Source organism: Tamandua tetradactyla, chromosome 2 (genome assembly GCF_023851605.1).
Source record: "Tamandua tetradactyla isolate mTamTet1 chromosome 2, mTamTet1.pri, whole genome shotgun sequence".
NCBI lineage: Eukaryota > Metazoa > Chordata > Mammalia > Pilosa > Myrmecophagidae > Tamandua > Tamandua tetradactyla.
The window spans coordinates 149,724,262-149,750,234 of NC_135328.1; the positions used below are offsets into that span (position 1 = coordinate 149,724,262).

Genomic DNA, 25,973 nt, shown 5'->3' on the forward strand with positions numbered 1-25,973 from the left:
AGGGATCCAAATGAAGTATTTTTTTCTTTCTCAACTAAGTACTCAGTATTAGTAAAATATTTAACCCTCATCTTCATATTGTAAGTTTTCAGGTCTTGAGGAAGAATCACCAGTGCAGTCGTCCCCAGAGATGATTAATCTTGTTCTGTTTCTGTTCTTAACTAGATGAGTTTCTTCGTGTTTTTAGGGATCTTGAGAACATAGTTTACAACCTCCTTTTGCTAACCATTATTGCCATAATGGCTGCTCCAAAGCTGCTGTTGTTAACAGTAACGACTGATCTGTATTAAATATGTGACTAGGTCGTGGCCCTGTTGTTCCTCATCTAGTACCTCATTTAACCCTTAAGATATGATAGCGTCTATGATTGCTCCACATGACAAATGAAGAACCTGAAGCTCTGAGCAGGTGAACTGCTTACCCAGAATACACAGCCAGACCAGGATTCAGATCGAAGCCATCTAGTCTATTCTCTTAACCACTATCAAAGCTGTAAGGTTAGTTTCACAAATGAGAACACTGAGGCCTTGAGAGAGTAGGTATTTCACTCCTGATCACACAGCTAATCAGTGGTAGCACCGGCGTTCAGACCAAGGGAGATGGACTTCAAAGGCCTCTTGCTTAGTCACTTGGGCTGCCTTGTTTCCCGTCTGTTAGCTGTACCCCCTTCTTTCTAGCGCATTCATTCAGTGAGCCACTAGGACAACAAAAACAAAAGGACAAACTACTTGTCTTCAAGGAGCAAAGAACATTTTAGGCTTTCAGGCATGAAAATATAGCAAAAATACTAAAGAGGTTTAGAATAATTCCTACAAAGTGGAGAAGGGAACAATTTTAGAAACGTATGTTAATGCTGTAAAGTCAGAATTATTAAATATGCAAATAGGATGAAGCCAATCTGAATGTGTGGATATATTTAATTACAGGGGCACATTTTATGAAGTAGTACTCTTCTGTCTTCAGACAAGCACATATAAATACCCTTACAAAATGTTTGCAAGTAAAGGACCATGAGGACTTGCCCTAATAAATAGAAATGAAGTATTTGCAATTAACATGTTAATTATTAATTAATGAATTTTTATGGGGAAAAGAGAGCTGAAATCAATTTTATCTTCACAGCCATTAAATTTCTTCAGGGCGAGCATTGTGTCTTATTTGTTTTTGTGTTCTTTAGAATAGTGTCCGTCACACTGACTATCCGCAAATAGTTTTTTGCGTGTTTCACTATTTGCAAAAATAAGTGTCTAAGTTTAGCTTTGCTACAAATAAGCAATATTATCTTGGGCAAGTAGCATTGATTCTGAGTTTAGAGTCTCCCCAATTATCACTCCCTTGTTTAAAGCATCTGGGGATTCTTGCAGACCCCCCAGTGCCGAGGCTGCACACCAATACAGTCCTGCTTTTATGCTCTAATTTTCACAGTGAATGTCTCAGGAAGCAGGAGACTTAAAAGTAGGTGCTTCTGATGAGCCTTTTACTTATATCTAACTTATTTGCTAATGCTGTTTTTCAGGCAAGATTGAAGGTTTATTCTCTAAAATAAATCAGATGCTATCTGAAATCTACCTTTTACTCCATACGTTGAAATCTGTTTCTCACAAATTCAGCAAAAGCAAATTTTAAATGATATTGAGTTGAATTAAATGCAGTTCCAAAATAGTGTAGTACATATTAATAGTTTACAAGACAACTGTTGCAGTTCAAGAGGAGCAGAGTATTAATGTCAAAAGTTGCCAGTGTCCTATCTACGTGAGAATCCCTTTGAAGCGCAGGACAACTTGTTGTCACCATGACCCAGGATTTCACACTCAGCTGCTGGAAGTCCGAAACCTGAATCTGATCCACTGAATTAAGCTAAATACATCCTCTCTTCTACAGAGGTGAGATTTATGCCTGCAGCATGACTTTATTTCATGTGGTGAGAACACTTTCTTCCTGGACAATGATGGAGATGCTGACAGGATCTTGTTCTTTGGCTTGCCAATAGGATAGTCTCTGTGCAGGGCGTTCCCTTTTCAGTTCACTCATTTTTTAAATCTTGAAACAGGTTGTAATATACTTGATGATGTTGTAGCTTCCTGTTTCCTTAGCCTTACTTATGGTTAAATTGATAACACTGAGAACAAGTATTCCCTCTGTAGTCTGTAGTGTTTTGTTTTGCTAAGGAAATATTCTAAATCTCTATCTTGCTAATATTAGAGAAAACAGAAATTGAATTAGGTCATTTTACAGCAAAAGTTAGGTTTATGCGGTCAGTCAGTCTTTTTGATGCTCAAATTTAGCCTTTAAGTGACAAGACTTAAGCATGATGTTTTCTTAAGTGACTGATATTCCTCATGATTTTATCAAAACCTGGGAGTTAGAAAAAATTAAAAGTGAGGAAAATGTCTGTCAGTCAAGAGTGGTGACATTCACTCCCTTCATTTAATGATTAAGCAACTTGTTTTAAACTTTCTTGTTTGGTGGACTTTACCCTTGATCGTGACAGTCGTGAATAGCAGCCTGGAAATGCAGTGTATGGACATGCAGCTCTGCCCGAACTCTGAGCAAGGTATTTTTTTCTCAAGCTTCATAGATGTGCCATTTGTTCACATCTTTGTTGAAAAGAAATGGCCTACTATAGTTCATAAATCTATACAGCTGACACCAAGCTTACTTTCACAAGGCTTCCTCTGACAGCAGAAGGTCTCTAGGCCATCAGTGAAACCACCCAGGACTCTCTCTCACCCACCTCCGGGGATGCCCAGCAGTCATAAGCCCAGAGGACACGGGAGTTGTGCCAGATTTGACTTCACATCCTTAGACTTCTTTGTTTCTTACCAGAGAAATTGGTAGTGTTGTGTACAGATTTGGCTATTGGGTGGAGAAGAATACCTTTTAAAATTTTTTATGTCAGTGCATACTTTTTCCTATATTTTCCTTTGAGTAGTAAATTTGAATGTCTGTGCATCATGAAAGTAAAATAAGGCATATAAAAACATGATATTGTAAAGATAACTTGTTTTCACTGATTAAAAAGTTATCTTATTAACACTTGAGCAATTTTCTTTTTATTCCTTGACAGATTCTTTCTACGATTGTCAGTTGTCCTACAATTCTTAACTATTATAATATTTTTTCTCACAATGCCCACGTTGTTCCTTTTTTTACAGGCAAGGAAACAGAGTAATTTTAGTAGCTTTCTGGAGGTCATGCACCTGGTATATGGTTGGTTCTACCCCTAACTCCCTGGAGGTCCTAGCTCTCATCTTCATTTCCTGCCCTGATGTCAGCTACAGGCAGCTGCTTGTGTCCATATGTTCCCTATGTTTAGGCCTGGCCCTTTAGTTATTGTTAGTTCTCCAAAGATCTACTTCTATTCCCAAGAGAGGCCACAGACATCCACATAGCTCCCTTGTTCTATAGTAATTCTCCTCAGTCACCTTCTCGAGATGCCTCCCCTTGCCATTCTGTATACGTTCTCACCTTCTGCTTTCTTTTTCCCTATAGTGTTTACCACCCTGTTTCATTGTCTACATATGTTTGCCTGTTTCTTTCTCTTGAATCTAAGCTCCTTGTCTTGGTAACTGCTAAACCCCCAGTATTTAGCACAGAGCCTGACACAGAAGATACCCTTAATAAATATTTCTTGAATGCGTGAATGAATGAATTTTGCTAAAATGGTGAGAAATCCAAAGACATTAATATCTCTTCTTGACCCTGCTTTGAATGCTTGATGGATTTGGGGTTGATATTTAATATTTAAGAGTAATTTATAACATAGTATCTTTTTCTGTGGGAGGTAAAACTTCAGTTACCTAATTTAGATAATTTTTGTCTACTCTTCTCTGGACACCTATATTTTTTCTGCATTGAGCTCACATTGCTTTTTTTCTCCTTAATTGACAAATCTTGACACATATAATCCATACATGGTGTATAATCAGTAGCTCACACCATGATCAGTTTTAGAACATTTGCATCACTCCAGAAAAAGAAGTACAAAAGAAAGAACTCATACATTCCACATTCCATACCCCTTACACCTCCCTCTCATTGACCCCTAGTATTTCAGTGTACCCAATTTATTTTCTCCCTTATTGCCCCTATTATTTGTTTATTTATTTTGTATCCATATTTTTTTACTCATTTGTCCATACCCTGGATAAAAGGAGCATCAGACACATGGTTTTCACAATCCCACAGTCACGTTGTAAAAGCTGTATCATTATACAATCATCTTTAAGAATCAAGGCTACTGGAACACAGCTCTACATTCAGGTACTTCCCAAGAGCCACTCCAATACACCATTAACTAAAAAGGAATATCTATTTAATGCATTAGTCCAAAATAACTTCTTGTCTCTGTTTGAAATGTCTCAGCCACTGAAAATTTATTTTGTCTCATTTCTCTCTTCCCCTTTTTGGCCAAGAAGGCTTTCTCAATCCCATGATACTTTGTCCCGGTGAATCCAGGAGTTCTATCCCACATTGCTAGGGAGATTTACACCCTTGGGAGTCATGTGCCATGTAGGGGGGAGGACAGTAAGTTCACCTGCCGAGTTGGCTTAGAGAGAGAGGGCACATCTGAGCAACAAAAGAAGTTATCTGGGAATGACTCTTAGGCATAATTTTAAGTAGGCTTAGCCTATCTTTTGTAGGAATAAGTTTCATAGGGGCGAACCCCAAGATCAAGGGCTCAGCCTATTGTTTTGGTTGTCCCTCGCATTACTTTGTAAAGTTTTTTAAAGCAATTAATTTTGTAACATGTGGAAATGCTACTAAAAGTGAAACACTGGTGCGATACTGTAACAAGTTATTGGGTGTATTTTTCTCTCTTTTATAAACTTTGTGTAATATTATTACTACTAGAACATCTTAAAGATTAAGTGTATGTGACCTAGAAAAAATTATGATGCCTTATATATCAGTTCAAAAAAAATTTATCTCAATTTTATTCCCACAAACTGTAGGATTTAATGCAACTTGGGGTAAGTTCGCTTTCATTTTGAACCTGCATTTGTGCTCTTTTCAAGTACATGATGCAGTTCCTCTTAAAGCAGTGCCTAAAGAGTAACACTGTGTCTGCTATCGTGGTAGATCTGAGTAGAAAGATGTACTCAAAGGCAATTTTTTAAATGTACCCCCTCCCCCCCTTGCAAAAGGGGCCTTATTTAAATATGAGAAGCAGCAAGTATGTGAAAAATACTCAAAATCATTTGATAGGGACTGGGAAATGTAGGGAAATGTGTAATGATATTCACTTCATACCTATTAAAATAGCTAATACTTTTTCTTTTTTGTTGTTGTTTTTTGTTTGTTTGTTTTGGGAGAATTGATAATACTTTTTAAAATTTTGGCAATGCAGAGTGCTGGCAACAAGGCAGACCAGTTTGAGCTCTCATACACTTTTTGGTAGGAATGCAAAGTGGTTACAGCCACAGTTTGACAATGTATTAACTTTGTATATTCCCTTTAGCATTTTGAGGAAGTTCCCTTCTATTCCTGTCCTTTGAAGTGTTTTCAACAGGAAAGGATGTTGAATTTTGTCAAATGCCTTTTCTGCATCAATCGAGATGATCATGTGATTTTTCTGCTTTGATTTGTTGATATGGTGTATTACATTAATTGATTTTCTTATGTTGAACCATCCTTGCATACCAGGGATGAATCCTACTTGGTCATGATGTACAATTCTTTTAATGTGTTGCTGGATTCGATTTGCTAGAATTTTGTTGAGGATTTTTGCATCTATATTCATTAGAGAGATTGGTCTATAGTTTTCTTTTTTTGTAATATATTTGTCTGGCTTTGGTATGAGGGTGATGTTGGCTTCACAGAATGAGTTAGGTAGCTTTCCCTCCTCTTCAGTTTTTCGGAAGAGTTTGAGCAGGATTGGTACTAATTCTTTCTGGAATGTTTGGCAGAATTCACATGTGAAGCCATCTGGTCCTGGAGTTTTCTTTGGCGGGAGCTTCTTAATGACTGATTCAATTTCTTTACTTGTGATTGGTTTGTTGAGGACATCTATTTATTCTCGAGTCTAAGTTGGTTGTTCATGCCTTTCTAGGAAGTTGTCCATTTCATCTACATTGTCGAGTTTATTAGCATAAAGTTGTTCATAGTATCCTCTCATTACTTCCTTTATTTCTGTGGGGTCAGTGGTTATGTCTCCTCTCCCATTTCTGATCTTATTTATTTGCATCCTCTCCCTCTACTTCTTTTTGTCAACCTCACTAAGGGTCCATCAATTTTATTGATTTTCTCATAGAACTAACTCCTGTTTTTTTGTTTTTTTTTTATTTTCTTGATTGTTTTCATGTTCTCAATTTCATTTATTTCTGCTCTAATCTTCATTATTTCTTTCCTTTTGCTTGCTTTGGGGTTAGTTTGCTGTTCTTTCTTCAGTTCTTCCAAGTGGACAGTTAATTCCTGTATTTTTGCCCTTTCTTCTTTTTTGATATAGGCATTTAGGGCAATAAATTTCCCTCTTAGCACTGCCTTTGCTGCATCCCATAAGTTTTGTTATGTTGTGTTTTCATTTGCATTTGCCTCAAGATATTTACTGATTTCTCTTGCAATTTCTTCCTTGACCCACTGGTTGTTTAAGAGTGTGTTGTTGAGCCTCCACATATTTGTGAATTTTCTGGCGCTTTGCCTATTATTGATTTCCAACTTCATTCCCTTATGATCTGAGAAAGTGTTTTGTATGATTTCAATCTTTTTAAATTTATTGAGACTTGCTTTGTGACCCAGCATATGGTCTATCCTCGAGAATGATCCATGAGCACTTGAGAAAAAGGTAAATGCTGCTGTTATGGAGTGTAATGTTCTATAAATGTCTGTTAAGTCTAGCTCATTTATTGTATTATTCAAATTCTCTGTTTCTTTATTGATCCTCTGTCTGGATGTTCTGTCCATTGATGAGAGTGGGGAATTGAAGTCTCCAACTATTATGGTAGATGTGTCTGTTTCTCTTTTCAGTGTTTGCCACATGTATTTTGCAGCATTCTGGCTCAGTGCATAAATATTTATGATTGTTATATCTTCTTGTTGAATCGTTTCTTTTATTAATACATAGTGTCCTTCTTTGTCTCTTTTAACTGTTTTACATTTGAAGTCTAATTTGTTGGATATCAGTATAGCTACTCCTGCTCTTTTCTGATTGTTATTTGCATGAAATGTCTTCTCCCAACCTTTCATTTTCAACCTGTGTTTATCCTTGGGTCTAAGATGCATTTCCTGTGGACAGCATACAGATGGGTCGTGTTTTTTAATCCATTCTGCCAGTCTATGTCTTTTGATTGGAGAGTTTAATCCATTAACGTTTAGTATTATTACTGTATGGGTAGTACTTTCTTCTACTGTTTTGCCTTTTGGATTTTATATGTCATATCTAATTTTCCTTCTCTTTGCCTTTACTGATAGTCTTCATTTCTACACTCTTCTCCACACCTCTCTCTCCTGTCTTTTCGTATCTGTCTCTAGTGCTCCCTTTAGTATTTCTTGCAGAGCTGGTCTCTTGGTCACTAATTCTCTCAGTTACTTTTTGTCTGAAAGTGTTTTAATTTCTCCCTCATTTTTGAAGGACAGTTTTGCTGGATATAGAATTCTTGGTTGGCAGTTTTTCTCTTTTAGTAATTTAAATATATCATCCCACTGTCTTCTCACCTGCATGGTTTCTGCTGAGAAATCTATGCATGGTCTTATTGGGCTTCCCTTGTATGTGATGGATTGCTTTTTCTCTTGCTGCTTTCAAGACTCTCCCTTTTTCTTTGACCTCTGACATTCTGATTAGTAAGTGTCTCGGAGTACATCTGTTTGGATCTATTCTGTTTGGGGTATACTGCACTTCTTGGATCTGTAATTCTAAGTCTTTCATAAGAGTTGGGAAATTTTTAGTGATAATTTCCTCCATTAGTTTTTCTCCTCCTTTTTCCTTCTCTTCTCCTTCTGGGACACCCACGACATGTATATTTGTGTGCTTCATATTGTCATTCAGTTCCCTGAGTCCCTGCTCATATTTTTCCATTTTTTTTCACCTATATTTTCTTTTGCTTGTTGGATTTCAGATGTTCCGTCCTCCAGTTCACCAATCCTATCTTTTGCCTCTCGAAATCTAACATTATAGGTTTCCATTGTTTTTTTCATCTCTTCTGCTGTGCCTTTCATTCCATAAGTTCTGTGATTTGTTTTTCAGACTTTCGATTTCTTATTTTTGTTCTTTCCTTGCCTTCTTTATATCCTCCCTCAATTCATTGATTTGATTTTTGATGAGGTTTTCCATGTCTGTTCGTATATTCTGAATTAATTGTTTCAACTCCTATATCTCATTTGAATTATTGGTTTGTTCCTTTGACTGGGCCATATCTTCAATTTTCCTTGTGTGATTTGTTATTTTTTTTGCTGGCATCTAGGCATTTATAATTAGCTTAATTAGTTTATTCTGGAGATTGTTTTCACTTCTTTTACCTAGGGTTTTCTTGCTGGATGCATTTGTTGTCTATCTGTTCTTTGACATTCAGTTCAGCTTTTTCTGGACCACTAGCTTAGGTTTTGTTTAACAGAGGAGAAATTTTCAGTTCTTGTTTTCTTGTTTCTTGCCCTGCCTGTGTGGTGCCTTTGCCACCCCCCACCCTTAGGAGGGTCTGCTTCGGTATTATAGACCCCAGCCGGATTTTCCCAGACCAAACTGGCCTCCTGTCAGGAGGAAAGAGTCACCTGTATCAGTTTTCCCTGAGGGTTGAGACCCAGCAGGTTGAAAGACTTTCCTGTGAAGTCTCTGGGCTCTGTTTTTCTTATCCTGTCCAGTATATGGCGCCTGTCTGCCTGCAGGTCCCACCAGCCTAAGATGATGTGGTACCTTTAACTTTGGCAGACTCTCCCTGCTGGAGATGTGGTGGAGACAGAAGAGAGGTTGTAGGCTGGTTTTAATGGCTTCAAATTACCAAGCCCTGGGGTCTGACTTCCTTGAGGGAGGGATTCCACCTGTGTTGGGCCTCACCCCTCCCCTGGGGAAGGCACAGGCTCCAGGCAAGCCCTCAAACAAGCTTGTTTCTGCCTATGCCTGGGGCTGTTGCAGCCTTAGAAGCCCTGCCACTGTATCCAAAGGCAGTCAAGCCTTTGTACAAACACAGCCACAAAAGCCTTTGTGGTTTTTTTTATTTTTATTTTTCCGTCAGCCCTGTCCCCTTGGCTCTGGGGCAAAAATGAATGACCTCTGCTTTGACCATGTTCGCCTGAGCTGGGGGCCTATTTTTAATTGTCAGAATTTTTTAATTAATTCCACAATTGGTGTTTGGTTGTGCTCAGCTCTTTGCTGCTGGTAAAGTCCCTTTCCTTTCCCCTCTGGGAAGCAGCCTGTGGGGCAGGGGTGCCAGCCGCCACAGCTTGGGGAACTCACGGTTCTGGGTGGGGCTCCCAGCCAGTCCATCTGGTCCAGACTGGGGTACGCTGTGTATCCGATCACTGACATGGCCCCAGAAGCTGTTCTGTACTGTTCCTGGTTATTTAGTAGCTATTCTGGAGGACAAACTAAATCACGCACCTTGCTAAGCCGCTGTCTTGGCACCTCCCTCAGCACTTCCAGTGTATTAACTTTAAACATTCACGTAACATACAACCCAGAAAACCCACCCCACCTACGGAGAGAAATGAAAACTTAGGTCCACAGAATGACCCATATGCAAATGTTTTTAGCAGCTTTATTCATAATTATCAAAAACTAGAAATAGCCTAGCTGACTCTGACTGTGATCTACTACTCAATAATATTACACTGCACATCCATGCTACAGTGTGGATGAATTTCAAAAGCAGATACTAGGAGCTAAACACAAAAGGCTACATTCTATATGACTCTTGTTTATATTCTGCAGAAGGCAAAATGATGGACAGAAATCAGATCAGCATTTACCAGCGGCTGCAATATGGGAGTGGGACTGACTACAGGGGACTGACGGTACTTGTTATGATAGAAGTATTCTATGTCTTGACTGGGGTGGTAGCAGTTACATGACTGTAGGTGTTACAGTATGTTATAGTTTCAGTAAACATGACTTAAAAATAATGTGGAGTAGAGTACTATTAAAAATGATAGAGGACGGGCCACGGTGGCTCAGCGGGCAAGAACACTTGCCTGCTGTGCCCAAGGACCTGGGTTCAATTCCTGGTGCCTGCCCATGTTAAAAAAAAAAAAAAAAAGGATACACATCATCGGCTAAAAAAAGATGATAAATGCATATTTACTTATAATTCACAAATATATTAATCATCATACATAGCTAATTTTGTGTTTGTTTTCTACCACCCAGGGGTAAAATGTCAGTGCCTTTGATGTGTGCCCCCATTTTATTTTTCATAGCATTGGAGTTAAGTAACTGAAACTGGGGGTAACGCTTCCTTTGTCGGTAGAGACTTAAAGCAGTAGGCTTAGGTAATTGATTCTAACTAGCAAATTTAAATATTTTGGAGTTGGATACTAAGCTATTGGTGATCTCCTAAAAGAATGATGATGACTTAAATAGAATCTAGCTCCTGCTTCTTCCTCTCCCTGTTTGAATATAACTCCTACTAGGTTGAAATCTGAATGCATTTGGTCACCAATTTTCCAAAGCTGATGTGCCAAGATGAACCCACTTGAAAACTGTGACTCTTGGACTTGGCTGAAAGACCTATCCAGCTGAGGTGGGCTGGCCCAGCATCTGCTGCCTTCATTGTGGGTAATGCTGGATCCATCTGTTTGCTGTCAGAACTATTGCCAACAAATTACTTATCTATTAGAGAAACATGGAAATAAGACTGCACTTCTCATTCCTGGATTTTTCTCTCATATTTTGCTTGGCTTACATATTTCAGTTTTGTTTATCATAGGGAAAAAGATAAGCTATAGAGTAGGTAAAGGAAGGGGGGGGTCGTGAATCATTCTTCCCCTAATCCACACATTTTGAAAAGATGGTAGCGCACTCTATGCCTGGTACTTCAAATAAACACATTCCCCATTATTCTCACTTCATAGATGGCAAAACTGATGCTTACAGAGGTTAAATATCTTGTCCAGAGTCATACTTCAGGAAGTGAACCAGTTTCCAGACCCATGTTCTAAAGCCTGTGCTTTTTACCCATTGCTGCCTCTGAAACCATTTTAAACCTTTTAGAAACCATTTTTATCCAGTCATGTTAGTTTGATGGGGAAAATCTTAAAAGTTTCAAGGAGAAGAAAGGTAAATTTTCTATATCTTCTATCAAATAGGGGCCTCTACAATTAGAACTTACTCCCTTGACATGTGCTTTTGAGTGCAATTCATGGAATCAACCCAACTGATTGCAGAAAACTGGATTAAGAGCCCAGTATTTAATATGCCTTTCTGTGTACCCCTGCATGCATGCATGTGTGGGTGTGCACAGCTTTTATGCTCTAATGCATGCTCTGCTCAATTATAGGGTGCTTCCTGCCCTAAGACCAACACCAGCTGCTGCATTTGCAAAGCTGTTGAGACACAACAATTCTCTCTTTAGTATATAACTCATATAAGAAAGACTCAAGCAAAAACTCAAAAATGGACAGCACAATAATACCTAATTGTAAAGTAATCATGTTAAAACACTGAATGAAGCTGCATCTGAGCTATAGGGTTTTGTTTTTTTTTTTTTTACTATTATTATTACTTTTATTTTTTTTCTCTATATTAACATTCTATATCTTTTTCTGTTGTGTTGCTAGTTCTTCTAAACCGATGCAAATGTACTAAGAAACGATGATCATGCATCTATGTGATGATGTTAAGAATTACTGATTGCATATGTAGAATGGTATGATTTCTAAATGTTGGGTTAATTTCTTTTTTTCCGTTAATTAATAAAAAAAAATCAATGAATCAATAGGCATCTATTTATCCTACAGCATCAATTATTTTTGATTATCAAACATCTTGAAAATAAAATCAAGCAAAAGCAAATAAAAAAAAAAGAAAGACTCAAGTAAAGTACAGGATGACTAAACATCTCAGTCAGTTCTTTCCTTTGTGTTCCTTAACATACAATTTCTGATTGCCAGATAAACCCAGGGTACAAGAATTCAACAACAGTAAGTTATTCTAATTGGAAGCAGAGTTCAGTGAAATCAGGGACTTCCTTCTCTCTCAAAACTGCATTTTAGGCGTAGTGTGCAATAACCATTCCTAAATGCTTGCTTTCTTAAAGAAGAGTATAGTATTATTTCATTTCCATTGAAAAGTAAGGCACATACATTTTCAGTGAAAAAGGTTTCTTACCAAATAAATCACTATCAAGTGTTATGGGAGGGTAGAAACTAGGCATAGAGTAACAGCATGAACATGTGAATTAATTACATGTGCATCCAAACTATGAATGAGTATATTTATTTTAAATAAAAGATCATATTCCACTGATCTTATCAGAAAATCCGGAAAGGAGAAGATAAGAGGACAGGGTGGTGGGGAGTAGGAGATGTCTTAATTCCTGCTCAAAGAGAAAAGTTCTGCTGCCTGGTGCTTTAAAAAAGTTTGGAAAGAGAAAGAACAGGGCAGCCTTTCCCACTTCTCTGGGTCCCTCTCACCAGGGGAGGCATAAGGCACCCTTCTCACTGAGACAGGAGAGCTTATATGGTGTCCATGGAATGGGAGTGCTGACAAGAACTTTTTAAAAAGAACTTTGAAACTGATAAACAGTAAATGGTTTACCTTTTACTTCAAAACAATTTAAATTTGATAATTACTGCAAATCCTGACTATGCAACTGTGATGTGCCTTCACATAAAGGCAGTTTAAATTGGAGGGACTTCGTGGCCCCTGAGTCATTTTTGTTGAACCTTTGCTATTGCTTTATTCTATTCCCTTTTGAACTCCTCTCCATTTTCCAGTTCTTCAAGTTTGCCAGTGCCTCATCTAGTAATCTTAAGCCTTTCTTTAGCCTTCCCAGTGGTATTCGGGGTTAAAGAAGCTGCTGACTTTAGGCTCATGTTCTTTTGCTGTTATAGTCATTTATTCGCTTGTCCCGAGATTGGTTTGTATCCGGGGTAAGTAGACTGTGGCCTGGGCTTCCAACTGTTTTATGAATAAAGTTTTATTGGCACACAGCCATTCTCAGTTGTTTATATATTGTCTGTGGCTGTTTTTGGGCTATGATGACAAGTGGAGTATGTATCTATGGCAAGATTGACCCAGAAAGCCTAAAATATTTACCAGCTAGCCCTTTGCAGAAAAAAGGTTGATGACCTATGGTCTATATGCATAGTGACTCTTGCATTATCTTTAGTTAATAACGCAAATTTCATGGACAATTTACAAATGGATAATTCACATAATGCAGAATAAACACTCAGTAAATACTGAGAAGTCTGTTGGATTTCTTGTAGATTTGTAGGTGATACAGTTTCTATATGTGAACTCAAGAAAACCTGTACAATTGAAATAATATAATTAGAACCTGTGTTTATTCTTAAGCGTTTGAGAGGCAGTATAGCAGAGTGGTTATGTGCTGACTCTGAACTACATGATCACAAACTGCCTGGCTTGAATCTGTACTCCTCCCATTATTAGTTCTATGGCCTTAGGACAGGATACTTAATATCCCTGTACCTCAGGCTCTCTATCTTTCAAATGAGGAGCATAATAAAGTGCATCTCTTATAATAAAGTGGATGTGAGGATGAAATGAGTTAATACAAAGAACTTGGAACTGAGCCTAGCGCATAGTAAATATTATTTAAGTATTTACTTTTGTTATTTTTATTAATCCAATTTAATTTCTGCTGGGAATACTTTAGAAGTTTCTCCTTTTCTTTAGAATAAATCCCAAACTTGTAAGCCTGGCACACAGACCTGTCAGATCTGGCCCCTTCTTTCTGCCCCACCACTCTCCCGCCTCAGCCTTGCCTTGGACCGTCTTGAATCCACCTACTCTCCTGCCATCTGTGACCACAGTCACTCTCCACCAAGTGCCTTTCTCCTCTTCTGTCTTACACACCATCCAGCCATGAAACCTCTACCATTTGTTACCCATGTTTGAGATGCTGTGCATACATCATATCTTTAAGCCTTACAACAACTCTACAAGAAGAGTTAGAAAGGATTGTCTTTGTTTTACAGGTAAGAGAATGAAACGAAGATTAAAACAACTTATAGTCAGTAAATGCAGAGTTTTCACCTTTTGGTCCCCAGACCTCAAAGCTTACCCACGTGGATGACGAGGTTTCAGCTCAGGAAGTGCTTAGTCAAGGAACCTGCACTGAACTCCCACCCCCACTCTCCGTCAGAATGATTCTTCCTTCTCTTTTGCTCTCTTCACGCTGTATTTTTCTGCTTTTGTGTTTTTTCTTGTCTCTGCCTCTCCTCTGCCACACTGTGCACTAGCACACAGACTTAGATGGTGAGCTTCCTGGCACAGGGATTGGATTGGCTTTAACTTTGTGTCCCCTGTGCCAGAGCAGTTCCTGGCACATAGTAAGTGTGTAGTTACGTTAGATGTATGGGAATGTTCTCCAGAAAGTAGTAAGTACTGCTATTGAAAAACACTAATCTATATTCTACAAGAACTTATCTTTTTATATTTATTTTATTTCAGCAGTCCCTTATTAGGCAGCGTATGAAGTTGGTTAAATACGTAGGTTCCAGATCAGTTTGCTCAAGCTTGAATCCTAACTTGGTAACTTAATTTTAATGGATGGAGTCATGGTACTGTCTATATCTCATATGTTTATTGGGAGAAATAAATGAAATTATTGATGAAATCAATGCAATAAGTGAAGTCAACCCAGTGCCTGGGATCCCGTATTGTTCAACGATTGTTATCTGAAGTCATGATGATTATTAGAGTAGGAACGGTATCATATATGCCTTTGGTTTACCTGAATTTAGTTTACATCCATGCAGCTGAGGTAAAAGATGTGGAAGTGGAGAGAACGCACAACTCTGTAAGCATTCAGGACATCACAGCTACTTGTGTGGGCAGAGGTGGAGGCGGGATTGTGACTCGTGTAGGCCTGCTCAGGCTCTGCTACCTACTGCCCACAGCGCCACCAGCCCACCTAAAACTTATCAGCAAGCATAGATGCACCACTTGACTTGATGCTCAAGCAAAGCACAGGGCTGTTCATGATGCTGGAAAAAAACTTGCTGTGTTTGACAGATACCATATTTCCACATGACACCTCCTAGGGGCTTGTAAAGAATAATTGTGACCGTGTTTGAATTTTGCCTTGCACATGGTCCTTCTAAACTCGGGGTCACAACTGTTGAACATAGTGGTAATGTAATAGTGTAGTCTTGGGGAACTGCTCACCCAAAGACCAGGAGTTGAATTAATTATTTTGGTTAAAATGTAAGATTGTGAGGTTTGGTTCACTACTTAAAAGTCTTGAGGATAATAACACATTGCAAACTGCCAGCCTACTAGTGCCAAAAGTAATAAGGATAATGGCTAAGATTCTGTACTGATCCCATTGTTGGACTATAAGTATTTCCGGTGAATGTTTTCACAAGTTTAAAGATTAAGTAAAAGGCTTTAATTTGTGTTTGCTTTTTGTTTAGGTAACTACTCCAGACCCCCAACGTATAGTGGGGTGCCCAGTGCAAGCTACAGCGGCCCGGGGCCCGGCATGGCTATCAATGCCAACAGCCAGATGCATGGACAAGGGCCCAGCCAGCCATGCGGTGCTATGCCCCTGGGACGGATGCCATCGGCGGGGATGCAGAGCAGACCATTTCCTGGAAATATGAGCAGCATGACCCCCAGTTCTCCCGGCATGTCTCAGCAGGGAGGGCCAGGAATGGGGCCTCCGATGCCCACTGTGAACCGTAAGGCACAGGAGGCAGCTGCAGCTGTGATGCAGGCTGCTGCAAACTCAGCACAAAGCAGGTATGCCTTCAGGAAGAATGCCAGGGCCGGTATTCTGGGCGTTCACATGTGGACACCCACTGAACACGTAGCCACATAATCTCCCTGCCTGTAGAGGAGTAATAGAAGATGATTTTGCTTAGTAGTTTGTTTTGTGTTGAAGATATTCTGTAATGAAAAGGTCAGAGAAGTCAATGACAGGAGGTCATGTTTTATTATCAGTGGAGGAAGGAAACCAAGTGGTGGGCAAGTCAGTTCGGATGGCTATTTGAAATGTCTGTGAACGATCATCACAACCAGCAAACCAGACCCAGTGGTGTGAGGAAAGGGCCTCATGGTTCCATTTGAAACAATGAATTTTAAGCAGGAAATTAAAAGACTAAAAACTATTCAAAATCTAAAAAATTGAAAAAGAAAACCCTTCTGTTTTTTTAACTCCACCATAAAAATCCTTATAAAGTAGAGACATTGTATGTGCACATATGCGTGCTGTGTGTGCATTTGTCTAAATGTACATTTGTGAGATATGTTGTATTTATTTTTCCAGTTCTACTTTCCTCTGTGTCCAAACCAAAATATTCATTCACAGAGAAAAGATACTATATTAGAAAGTTTAAGTTGCTTGAACAAGGTTTTTGCCTCAATTACTTGCTTTTAATCCTGATTTTTAGAATCCTTGAAGTAAATACTCAAACTGTGAAAACAACATAATTAATTGAAAGTTTGGGAGGCAAGGTGTATATGTTTTTGAAAAGCACAATGGAAGATATGTATCTAAATAGTATCTTCAGAAGAAAAGGCAGAAGATTCTGATTTTTGTCAAAAGGGGAAATAAAGTGTGTGTGGTGTGTGTGTGTGTGTATGTGTATGTTTAAATGTGTCCCTTTGTTACTTTTCCTCTGAAGTTGCTATTTTGGGAATGTGGGGATCCCTCCCGTCTCCTTGTTTGCTCCAAATGATAATAAATTTCCTTTGGGGAATTAAAATAAAAATCTTTCATTATCTCTCTTACTCACCTGACAATTACTTAAAATTTGCTGAATCCCAGCAGAATGCCTCTAAACCAAATAAATGCAGTCTTCTGGGAGTGTTTTTAAGAAACCTGTCTGCTAAGACTGGTTTGGCTGGTCCAGTTGAAATTCTAATTTAGGTTTAAATGAATTATCCATTGTTGCAACTTACAAAGCACAAGTTATTTTGCTTTTGTTAAGTTGGAAGTGTTTGATTGCATTTTGACATGAAGCCTTTGGAAGTATCAGGAAGAAGATAGCCATAGAAAGCCTTTGTCCCCTCCTCATGCTCCCTTTCTCAATCATTTTATATAAATTCGTGTGTAAATACGCTTTCATGCGTGTTCACTTTCTATTTCTAATTGGCCCTGCCTTTTCACTCTGACCCTTTTAGCTCTCCATGAGTTTAGTGGAGACTTTATATTTTACTTTTGACTTGTACCATAATCAAAACTGTGCTTCAAAACTGTAAACTGAAATTAGATCCGAGACTCTTCCTTGTCTCTCTCCTTTTGACCTGCCCCCGCCCTTTTTTTTTTGTTTAATGATTCTTACCCAGTCCCACCATCAGGCAGCTGCATGGTACAGAGTATTTATAGCTACCCACACCCACGTGTGGGAATGTTATAGTGGACAGGGGGACTCACACTTGCGCTACACAACAAATCCAAAGAAGTTGTTCTTCTGTTCTGCTTTAGGCCACCATACATTAGGTCGCCTGCTTATCCCAGCCAGTCTGGGGCTGGCGGACGTCCCATGTTTTCTTCCCAGCACCCCAACTATGGCAGCTCTCAGGCCGCCGTGATGCACCAGCCTGACCAGTACGGGTAGGTAGTAACACACACTGTACTTGCGGCGGGACTCGGCATTGTTTTAAACTGTTAATGAACGTGCCATCTGGCTGCTAAGGGAGCTCCCAAACCCAAAGAGGAAAAATCTAAAAGGAAGTTCATCACAGAGGGGGTCGTCCTTTTGTTTCTTGTTTGTTTCAGGTTTTTTATGTTTCATTTGTTTGTTTTTCATTCTTACAAACAGCCCTGTGGTAGTTTGGTGAAAACCTGCACGCTGTCCCCTCAGAACCCGTCTCTGCATGGCTTTAGCATGGCTTTTTCCCTTCATGCCTGAGAGGAAAATATATACTGTGTCCCTGTAACAGTAATGAAAGCACCTACTTTCTGGCACCATTTCCCCTATTGTTGTCATCATTTTGTCTAGGAGCTTGTGTTGCTGTTATCTCAACTGTGTCGTTAACATTTCTGCCTCTACAAAGAGCTATGTTCAGAGTGCAGCAGTCACATTTGACAAGGACTCACTGCAATGGGGATGACATAGTAGTAGGATGTATGAGGGTTTCATTACATCGTCACCAAACAAACGTCTGTCCCAAAGATTTCTATCATTTATTTCTTCCAAGGATCTTTAGAATAATGAAGTCACCAGGAAAATAGAACCAAACACAACACAGAATTTTAACATAGAATTTTCTTTCTAAACACATTGTTGCCGTGTTAGTTTCAACACAGGAATTACATACAGCAACAAAAAGTATCTCTCCTTTCCTGCTGCAAGAAAGACTATATAATACCAAAATCTGTCACCATTTTTAGATTATAAATGCTCTCGAAGTATTTTATTAAACAGAAATATTATTGATGTCATTTTGTATGTATTACTGGTAAGGTTATCCTACATAGATTTCATCACGTTGTAGTACTTTCAGTAGAGTCATAACTGCACCTTTGGTTCAAACAAAATGGGATGCAGTCAACAATTTGTATAAAACTTGGTATAGCTAGCTTTATTTAAAGACTAAACTTACAGAACTATGCTTTTATTATGAATGTACGACATAGCTTTTTAATAGTTTTGTATTCAGTATACATTTATTTAGGTAGCAAGAGCAAAAGGTTATCTTGAAATTGAGAGTTGTGAATTCTAAAAGCAGGATCCTAAATGTGGACCAATAAATACAGAATTCTTTGAATATAATCCTGAAAATAAACTAAAAAATGCAGAACATGCCTGTTCTTGGGGCACTTTCTCCTTTTTTTTTTTGTTTTTTTGTTTTTTTAATTATTCTTGTGATATCTTCAAGGTCAATTCATGAGTCAGTAGGAAAATAACAGTGGGAAGAGAAAAGCATTTATCATTAGCTGCTAATCCATAGGATCTGTCCTTTACCAACTCAGGAGTCCTATTTAGACCCACAAGCTAGTTTGGCTATGCCTTGCCGAGTCACATTAAGTAACTGTGTAAAATGAATTTAAATGGCAAGCATCAGAGTAAAATCTCTTTCACTGGGGCAGAAAATCAATGTTAGCTAACCCGCATGAGAATATCAAATCTGCATTTCAGTCAGCAATATCCAAATAGCTTCCTTAGAATAAAATGTCTCCTCAATTAAAAATAAGGAAAAAATTTGGAACTCTTCTATGTAAATCTTACAAAACACATTTGGCAAAGGGCTCTCTTTGTAGCTCTGTCTGTGATAGCTGTGAATTAGGCCTTTTATGTCTACAATGTTCTTTCTAATAAAAGAAAGAAAATTTTATTTCTATTTTGAATTTTCTCTCCCTTCTATTTTACAACATTCATAATCTGTTGTTCCTTTGTTAAAAGCGAAGCTTGAATATGAGAAAACATATATATTACATGTTTTAGTGCTGTGTTTAAGAAATCTGCATTCTCAACATGCTTTTGCTTTCCTTTCTTAACCAGTGCACAGCAGCAAACTTGTGGTTTTGTTCTTTTGTTTTCCTCCCCTTTTGATAGCTCTGTCAGGTTAAAGGTAGGTTGGCAAATTGAAAAGTCAGGTTACTAAATGTCAGTTTCTCTCCTAGAAAGGAAGCAGACCTTTCAGAAACACATTTGCAGAGTTTGTCATAATGTCTTCTTTCCCAGGTCAGAATTCCAAAGGGTCTAGAGCCCATGAAGGCATCTGAAAATGACAAATTCATGATAAAGGTGAAGAGTAAAGAGTGTGTGTGTGTGTGTGTGTGTGTGTGTGTGTGTCTGCAATTAAACAGTTCACTGTAAAAATGCTTTCGGTTTTCTCAGGTAGTTGAATATTAAAAAATATAGAGAAAAAAGCGCATGTCATTTTCTGATTGGGAACTGTCTAGCTAAAATCACCTGCTGCATTGACCAAGTTAAAGAACATAAGATGAATTGTTGCTTCTTTTTGCCTTTGATTAAAGGAAACCCCCATTCTGAGTATCAGAAGATTTATGATCAGATGTAGTGAATCTTTCAGTTCGGGCACTGGATTAGCTGTGTAATAATATCTGATTAATGTGAAATTAATGAATTAAAAGTAATTTCTATACATGACCCCCACACCCCCACACACATGTAAGTAGTCAGAAAATTTACTCAGAAAATTCATTACTATGCTTAGTTTTAATGCATTGCAGGTTAATGTAGTGTTCTTTTAAAGTCATAAAAACAGAGTTGGAAATATCTGTGATCTTATCAAAAGCCTAGTTCAGGAATGGCTATTGTGTGTCATCTTTAGTCCAGTTCTGATGGCTTATCTTTAGTATTGTTTCTATAGTGTTCTGAGACACTGGCTTTGCAGAGGAGAATCAGAAACGTAGGAAGGTCCTTGGCCTGCAGCTTCCTAAAGAAGCACTGCCATGAATCCCAGGCTACAACATAGTCTTTAAAATTTTTTGAGTGACTGAATCCATCATCAGTACCTTTCTACTTAAAATGCACACATATATACACATGTAAAATAAATGTCACCTGAGTCACCTAGTTCATGTTCATCCGTTTTCAGTTTCTAGGTGGCACCATTGGGGTTCAACAAAAGGGTATCTGTACTACATACAAGGGATTTGTAGATTTGTACATTGCGGAATTATCCAGATTTCTTTTTTCGGAAATCAGCTCCAAGGAGAATGCCAAATGTCAATTCATTTTCAAAGGCCAAACAAACCCTAGATCTTTAAACCAGTATTGATGGACAGATTTTGATTCCTTAGAATCTGCCACTTCTCAGCACTTTATATATCAAGTTTTGTTAGACTTGAGATTGTGTGTCCAGGTTCTGGCACAGATTTTTGAGGTAATACCATTTTCAAAAGAATAGACTCCAAGAGTATGCAGTGTTTCAATTATAGAATGATAGAATTTTAGAACTGGAAGGAGCTTAGAAGTCAGCCAGTCTCTACTCCTTGATTTTGTGGTTGAAGAAACCCAGACCTGCAGTGTGATCCACTCAGGATCGTTTAATTAGCTGCAGGCAGGCAGAGCCCATGTTCCCATCTCCTGGCCCCACTGCTCTTCTACTTGTACTGTCTCTAAACTGGATTTTCTCTTCTTTTTTAATCTCTAAATTTTAGTTCTCCTTCATGTCTTAAGGCAATCCTATTAGACACCAGAGCAGATTTCGAATAGTGCCTTTCTAGTGGTGTCTTAGTACAGATCCTACCTTTGATGGTAAAGGTCTAGATTTTTTTCTTTTGTCTTAGCTCAGTTGCCTTTGCTGCACCTAAAAGGAAATGACTGCTGGGCACGTTCCCCATCTACACCTCTGTGCAGCGTGAGTCATTTGTTTTTGGAACCCGACACCTCATGAGATGACGTAAGAGTTTACTTACTGCCATGCAGATGGAGTTGAATTTCTGTCCTTTTTGACCCTTTGACTGCCCATACCAATATAGCTTTAACATGTTCATAAGAATTCTGAGTTGTAGAAGAATGAAAATGAAAGTTGGCATCATTTACACAGATAAATGTATATATGTGCATGTATAGATACAAGCACTACCATTCTCTTGATGTCCTTGGAAGGCTCTTAGCAGACTAACTGAACATCAGAAGGAAGAAAACTCTCAGGCATCTTCGTTTTTTAAGACATCAGGCAAAATAAGTCAACTTTGAAAAGTCTTGTCACTCTTACCCAGAAGGGAATTTTTATACTGATTATCACAAATACATTTTCATCATACCAAAACCCGGGGTCACAGAAATTAGTTTTAAAATATTTCCTTTGAGGGCCACAGTGGCTCAGCAGGCAGGAATGCTTGCCTGCAATGCCAGAGGACCTGGGTTCGATTCCCGTTGCCTGCCCATGTTAAAAAAAAAATATATATATATATATATATTTAAAAAAAAAAAATATATATATATATATATATATATATTTCCTTTGAGGAAAATAGAAGACTGCAAATTTAAATTAAGGTTGTTTTTTTAAATCCAAGCCCCTCTTTTGGTGAGTATCTTCCACGAAGTCTTAGCCATAATGTGGCTTGATTTGGTAGCACTCCAGCTATACTTATCTTGAAGTAGTTCAGTGTTTCCTAAAACAATGTGAATGAGAAATCTTCCTCTACTTAGAAACAACTGGATTCATTTACATATCCAAATATGTTGGTCTATCTTTTAGGTATGCCTAATTGTTTGTATCTTTGCCTCACATGCATATCACATACACATGCCTTTCAGCAACTGTTCTTTAGTGAGGTGTATTTATAATTCATATCTCATGTTGCCATTTGCCAGCAAGGCACTTTTTCTGTATTATTTTCCTTCCAGACCAGTATGACACAATTCTGCCAATGAAATGGAGCAACTGAGGTGGAAATACGTTAATGGAGACAGTGCATTAAAACGTCAAAAGGGAAGGAGCAGAAACTTCAAAATGTACCAAGCTGGTGAGGTCCACATGCCTGAATTGCAGTGGACAATTTGAATTAACTAGGAACTTGGCCCTTTAGATTTTGCACAACTAGGTTTTAAAGTAATAGGCAAAAGAGAAAAGATTTCAAATCCTTAAATAGATTCTTTCAAATTTCTATAATTAAATGTAAGCCTTTGCATTTTCATCTGAAGACTATGCTTTAACTTTTAGCCCCTTTTCCCTTCAAAACTTAGAATTTGCATGGACATTATATTGGTAATTTACAATTATGATTTCAAAACTTAGAATTTGCATGGACATTATGTTGGTAATTTACAATTATGATTTCAGTCAAATCTTTCAATTATATAACTTATTATAGAAGCTGTCATGGTCAGGTTCATGTGTCAACTTGACCAAGTGGTGGTACTTGTTTGTCAGGTTGGGCAAGTGCTGACCTGTCTGTTGGAATGAGGACATTTCATAGTATTAAATCATGATCACGTCAGCTGCATCCACAGCTGATTCCACTTTTAATCAGCCAAGGGGAGTGTCTTCTGCAATGAGTGATGCTTAATCTAATCACTGGAAGCCTTTTAAGGAGGATTCAGAAGAGACAGGCTCTCTTCCTCCTTCGGCTGGCGAGCCTCTCTTGTGGAGTTCGTCCAAACCCTCCATCGGAATCGTTGGCTTCACAGCCTGCCCTGCAGATTTTGGACTCTGCATTCCCACAGTCATGTGAGACACTTTTATAAATTTTATATTTGCTAGTGTTCCCTGTTGATTCTCTTTCTCTAGAGAACCTTAACTAATACAACTTAGTACCAGGAGTGGGTCTTAAGAAACAGAATCTTAAAAATGGGTTTTTAATGAATGGTTTTCTACTCTGACTGGACTCAAAGGCACTGAGGACTCTGATTCCCATAATCAAAATGACGCTCCCAGTCCATGGAGTGAGTTGGCAGAAGAGAGAGTCAAAGTATCATCATCCAATTCTCCTAATGCTTGACTTATATGAAGCCAGGCTCTGGGGGATAATGTTTTTGACACCTTTATGGAGTTTTCTGGAAATAAGATGTATGGAGATATTGGCTGGTTGTTGTTAGATACACTGGTTCAGAAGTGACATTAATTCCAGGGGACCCAAAACGTCACTCTGGTCCACCAGTCAGAGTGGGGGCTTATGGAGGCCAGGTGATCAATGGAGTTTTACCTCAGTTCCGTCTCACGGTGGGTCCAGTCAGCTCCTGGACCCATTCTGTAGATATTTCCCCAGTTCCAGAATGTATAATTGGAATAGACATACTGAGCAACTGGCAGAATCCCCACATTGGCTCTCCAACTCGTGCAATGAGGACTATTATGGTGGGAAAGGCCAAGTGGAAGCCACTAGAACTGCTCCTACCTAGCAAAATAGTAAATCAGAAGCAATACCGGATCCCTGGAGGGATTGCAGCGATTACTGCCACTCTTAAGGACTTGAAGGATGCAGGGATGGTGATTCCCATGACATCCCCATTCAACTCTCCTATTTGGCCTGTGCAGAAAACAGATGGGTCTTGGAGGATGACAGTGGATTATCATAAGCTCAAACAGGTGGTAACTCCAATTCCAGCTGCTATTCCAGATGTGGTATCATTGCCTGAGCAAATCAGTACATCCCCTGGTACCTGGTATGCAGCTATTGATCTGGCAAATGCTTTTTTTTCAATAGCTATTAGTAAGGACCACCAGAAACAGTTTGTTTTCAGCTGGCAAGGACAGCAATATACTTTCACTGTCCTACCTAAGGGATATATCAACTCTCCAGCCCTATGTCATAATCTCGTCCACAGGGACCTTGATCATTTCTTCCTCCCACAAGACATCACACTGGTCTGTTATATTGATGATGATGTCATGTTGATTGGACCTAGTGAACAAGAAGTAGCAACTACCCTAGACTTATTGGTAAAGGCATTTGTATGTCAGAGAATGGGAAATAAATCCAACAAAAGTATGGGGGCCTTCTACCTCAGTGAAATTTCTAGGTGTCCAGTGGTGTGGAGCATGTTGAGATATCCCTTCTAAAGTGAGGGATAAGATGCTGCATCTGCCCTCTCCTACAACCTAAAAAGAGGCACACCGCCTAGTTGGTCACTTTGGATTTTGGCAACAACATATTCCTCATTTGGGTGTGCTACTCCGGCCCATTTATCGAGTGACCAGAAAAGCTGCTAATTTTGAGTGGGGACCTGAACAACAGGAGGCTCTGTGACAGGTCCAGACTGTTGTACAAGCTGCTCTGCCACTTGGGCCATATGATCCAGCAGATCCAATGGTGCTGGAAGTGTCAGTGGCAAATAGAGATGGTGTCTGGAGCCTCTGGCAGGCCCCTATAGAAGAATCACAATGCAGACCCTTAGGATATTGAAGCAAAGCCTTACCATCTGCTGCAGATAACTACTCTCCTTTTGAGAAACAGCTTTTAGCCTGCTACTGGGCCTTAGTAGAAACTGAACGCTTAACCATGGGCCACCAAGTTACCATGAGACCTGAGTTGCCTGTCATGAGCTGGGTGTTGTCTGACCCACCAAACCATAAAGTTGGGCGTGCACAGCAGCACTCTGTTGTAAAATAGAAATGGTATATACGAGATAGGGCCAGAGCAGGTCCTGAAGGCTCAAGTAAGTTACATGAAGAAGTGGCCCAAATGCCCATTGTCTCCTCTCCTGCCATATTACCTTCTCTTTCCCAGACCAGAGCTGTGGCCTCTTGGGGAGTTCCTTACAGTGAATTGACTCAGGAAGAGAAAACTCGGGCCTGGTTTACAAATGGTTCAGCACAATATGCAGGTTCCACCCAAAAGTGGACAGCTGTAGCACTACAACCTTTTTCTGGCATGTCCTTGAAGGACAGTGGTGAGGGGAAATCCTCCCAGTGAGCAGAACTTCGAGCAGCGCATCTGGCTGTTCATTTTGCTTGGAGAACTGGCCAGAGGTACATTTGTATACTGACTCACGGGCTGTTGCTAATGGTTTGGCTGGATGGTCAGGGACTTGGAAAGACCATAATTGGAAAGTTGGTGACAAAGAGGTCTGGGGAAGAAGTATGTGGATAGACCTTTCTAAGTAGGCTAAAAACATGAAGATATTTGTGTCCCTTGTGAATGTGCACCAGAGGGTGACTTCAGCAGAAGAACATTTTAATAATCAAGTGGATAAGATGACCCATTCTGTGGATACCAGTCAACCTCTTTCCCCAGCAACTCCTGTCATTGCCCAGTGGGCTCATGAACAAAGTGGTCATGGTGGTAAGGATGGAGGTTATGCATAGGCTCAGCAACATGGACTTCCACTCACCAAGGCTGACTTGGCTGCAGTCACTGTTGAGTACCCAATCTGCCAGCAGCAGAGACCCACACTCAGCCCCCAATATGGCACCATTCCCCAAGGGGACCAGCCAGCTACATAGTGACAGGTTGATTACATTAGACCACTCCTTTCATGGAAGGGGCAGC

General features: G+C 39.2%; 1 protein-coding gene across 1 annotated transcript in view; it reads left to right on the top strand.

Moving 5' to 3' along the window:
* The window catches only part of ARID1B (AT-rich interaction domain 1B), a 574,571-nt gene that overhangs the window by 495,507 nt on the left and 53,091 nt on the right, over positions 1-25,973 (top strand). The window contains 2 exon segments of the mRNA XM_077149343.1: positions 15,529-15,856; positions 17,544-17,672. Of these exon segments, the coding sequence (XP_077005458.1) occupies positions 15,529-15,856; positions 17,544-17,672 (457 nt within the window).